Source organism: Rhipicephalus sanguineus, chromosome 5, assembly GCF_013339695.2.
Source record: "Rhipicephalus sanguineus isolate Rsan-2018 chromosome 5, BIME_Rsan_1.4, whole genome shotgun sequence".
NCBI classification, from domain to species: Eukaryota; Metazoa; Arthropoda; class Arachnida; order Ixodida; family Ixodidae; genus Rhipicephalus; species Rhipicephalus sanguineus.
Genome location: NC_051180.1, coordinates 203615400 through 203618358, shown reverse-complemented (window position 1 = coordinate 203618358; position 2959 = coordinate 203615400). Strand labels below are relative to the sequence as shown.

At 49.5% G+C, this 2959-nt stretch overlaps 1 protein-coding gene across 1 annotated transcript; it reads left to right on the top strand.

The window, feature by feature from the left end:
* The first annotated feature begins 1272 nt into the window (after positions 1–1272).
* LOC119395188 (uncharacterized) lies at positions 1273–2351 on the top strand. The gene is made up of 2 exons (XM_037662467.1): positions 1273–2037; positions 2292–2351. Exons 1-2 carry the CDS (start codon positions 1273–1275, stop codon positions 2349–2351), a joined length of 825 nt encoding a protein of 274 aa, XP_037518395.1.
* Positions 2352–2959: the final 608 nt, after the last annotated feature.

The window sequence follows — 2959 nt, the reverse complement described above, 5'->3', positions numbered from 1 at the left end:
TAGATCAAAAACCTGTACCATTCGCGCGCACGCGCGCGTGTGTGTATGTGTGCGGGTGTGTGTGTGTAACAATACACACATTAATAAGTATGCACTTAGTGGTTGAAGTGCGCACTAGGGGCCGGATTTCGCTATCGCGTTCAAATCTTAAAGGCGAAGCTTAAGGGTCCCCCAATTTTTTCTCACTCTTTCACTTGTAACTTGAGCTTATTTTTTCTGCGCTTTTTTCATGATTTTTATTGATGTGAACATAAATGTTTTATCTAATACGTTTCGATTTTGCCAATAAATGAGTTCATTTGCTGTTTTAGCTATTACCATCAATGTTCAGATAATTATTCGAGGGTCCTACAGCAGTTCCTTTACTTTGGGATCCTCGCCTGTATATTTGTGATCTCGTAAAAGTTTGTTTAAAGCAACACAATTGAAGTGAATTGAAATGAATTGAGGTTGCGCGCGATGTCTCCGTCGGTGGGCGTGGCTTAGCTAGCGCGCCTGCCCCGCTTGGCGACGTGATGCGGTATCTGGTGCGATACTTTCATCTTCGTTCTTTTTATCATATTTTCCCTCTCCTTGCGCCCATATACTTCAACTGCCATGGGACGCTATGCGCCGCGTGTTCATCGGTCGCTATTCGCTCCATTGCAGAGCGCATGCTATGCTCGGCGGTTGCTAAGCAACGGCAGGGCGAATTTTTTTTTTTTTCAGTGAAGCTGTTTAAGGTAGACCTAATGTGTCTGACCCTATCTCGAAAAATAAACGGGCATGTGCCACAGAAATTGATAAATCCCACTACTCACCACTGGTCCATTAAAAATGAAGAAGACAACAGTTAGCCGAGCAAGAGAGTATGTGCCACAGAAATTGGTCCGGCCTATCAGAAAACCATCATAAACGGGTATGTGCCACAAATAGGAGGTCAATCCAACTACTCAGCACTGGTCCACTAAAGAAGAAGGCACTATTTAGCCCAGCACTAGGAAACGGGAAATACAATGGTGACTGCGAGAGACTATCAACATCATAAACGGGTATGTGGAAATTGCGTGCTGGACGGACTGAAAGACGAAGAAGAGGAGAAGTGGGTCTGAGGCTGGAGTTCTTGAACTGTTCTTACGTACGCCATGTTGGGACGGTATCGCGCAGTGCGCTAATAAAGGCTGCAAAGGAGATTTCCCACAACATTTTGGTGCCGAAGACTCGGGAAGCCGCGGCCTTCATCCCACGAGCTGTCGCTTCCGATCTGGGACTTCGTCTTGCAACCAGACCGTCATGGAGCGTGCCAAGAACAAGCGGGCTTCGCGTCGATCCCAGAGTACGAGGATTGTGAATGAGGTAAATCAGCTTGTACAGTCAGACCAGTTCGAGCTCTCGACGCTTCACGTCCTCCACAGCCGGTTAAAGGCGGTCCAGACGGAGTTAGCTGCGCTGAACGCCGAGTTGGAAACCTTCCTGACAGACGAGCAGGTGGCAGAAGACTACGATTCCGTTATGGAATATGAAGACGCTCCTACCAGCGCTTTGGCCCTGCTCGAACACCACATGAACAGGCTCAAGGCAACCACTACTGAGGAGGACCCACCAGCGACCTCGGAGGGGGAACCGACGCGACCTCAGCGTGAGTTTGGTGCACGATTGCCCAAGTTAGAACTTTTGCGCTTTGACGGCAGTTTAACTCGATGGCAGCCGTTTTGGGACATGTTCCGGCACTCTGTGCACGATAACCCGAGCTTGTCCAATACGAATCGGTTCCACTATCTTGTGTCGTTACTCGACGGAGCCGCTGCTGAAGCCGTCGCCGGAATTCAGGTCACAGATTCATCTTACCGCGACGCACTTGAAGTATTAAAACAAAGATTTGGAAACGCGAAACTAATCGAGCACAAGCACCTGGAGAGGCTCCGCATACTAAAACCCGTCAGGTCGTCGAGCGACGTATCAGCCTTGCGGAAGCTGTACGACGAAGTACAAGTGAACCAGAGAGGACTCGCGAACCTTGGAGTTAGCGCTATATCATACGCAGCCATGCTGAGCGAGGTACTGCTGAAAGTTATCCCTGCTGACATAGTAGTTGACTACTATAAACAGGAGAGCAGGGAGTCACGTTCCGTTTCAACTGACGCTTGCAGTACACAATCTTCGCACGAGGAGATGGGGCGTTTGCTGCACTTTCTTCGGATCGAAGTGGAGTGCCGTGAGCGAAGCGCACAGATCTCGACTCCAGGGTCAATGAATACTCGTAGCGATGTTGCTCAGAGCTCCCAAAAGCCTTTGTCGCCTCCGTCTGCCAGGATGCTTCAGAAAAGGACAAACGTTTCTTCCGAGCCCTGCGTCTTCTGTTCGCCAACTGATCACACTACTGAGGAATGCACTAGCCACCTCAGCGTAGCAGAGAAGCGCAATTTGCTCACAGCGGATGGTCGTTGCTACAAGTGTACGGCAAAAGGACACCTGGCACGAGACTGCCGCCGCAGAGTACAATGCAAAGTATGCAACCGTCGTCATGCATCTACAATGTGTACCGCGGGGGCCACTGGAAATACTTCTGACGCTGCTATGCATGTTGCTACGAACGGCGCAGCTGCTGGACTTAACGCCGAAGTTCTCCTCCAGACGTTTCGAGCGTGGATAACGACATCGATACGATGCTGTTACATACGCGGCGTTTTCGACAACGGCAGTCAGAGAACGTTTGTACGAGAAGACGTTAGTAAGAAGCTATGGCTAACGCCGATACGGGAGATCAATTTGGTTATCAGCACATTTGGACGAGGGCGATCCGAACTCACCCGACGCGCAAAGGTCGTCAGCTTTTTGCTTCGGAACCAACACGACAACACATCAGTACAAATGGAGGCTGTTGTCGTTCCTTTCATCTGTGACGACATGATCGAAGCCCCAAAAACAAACAAATTTCTGTAAGTCATCGTAGCAGAAGACAAACCATTAGCAGATGCAG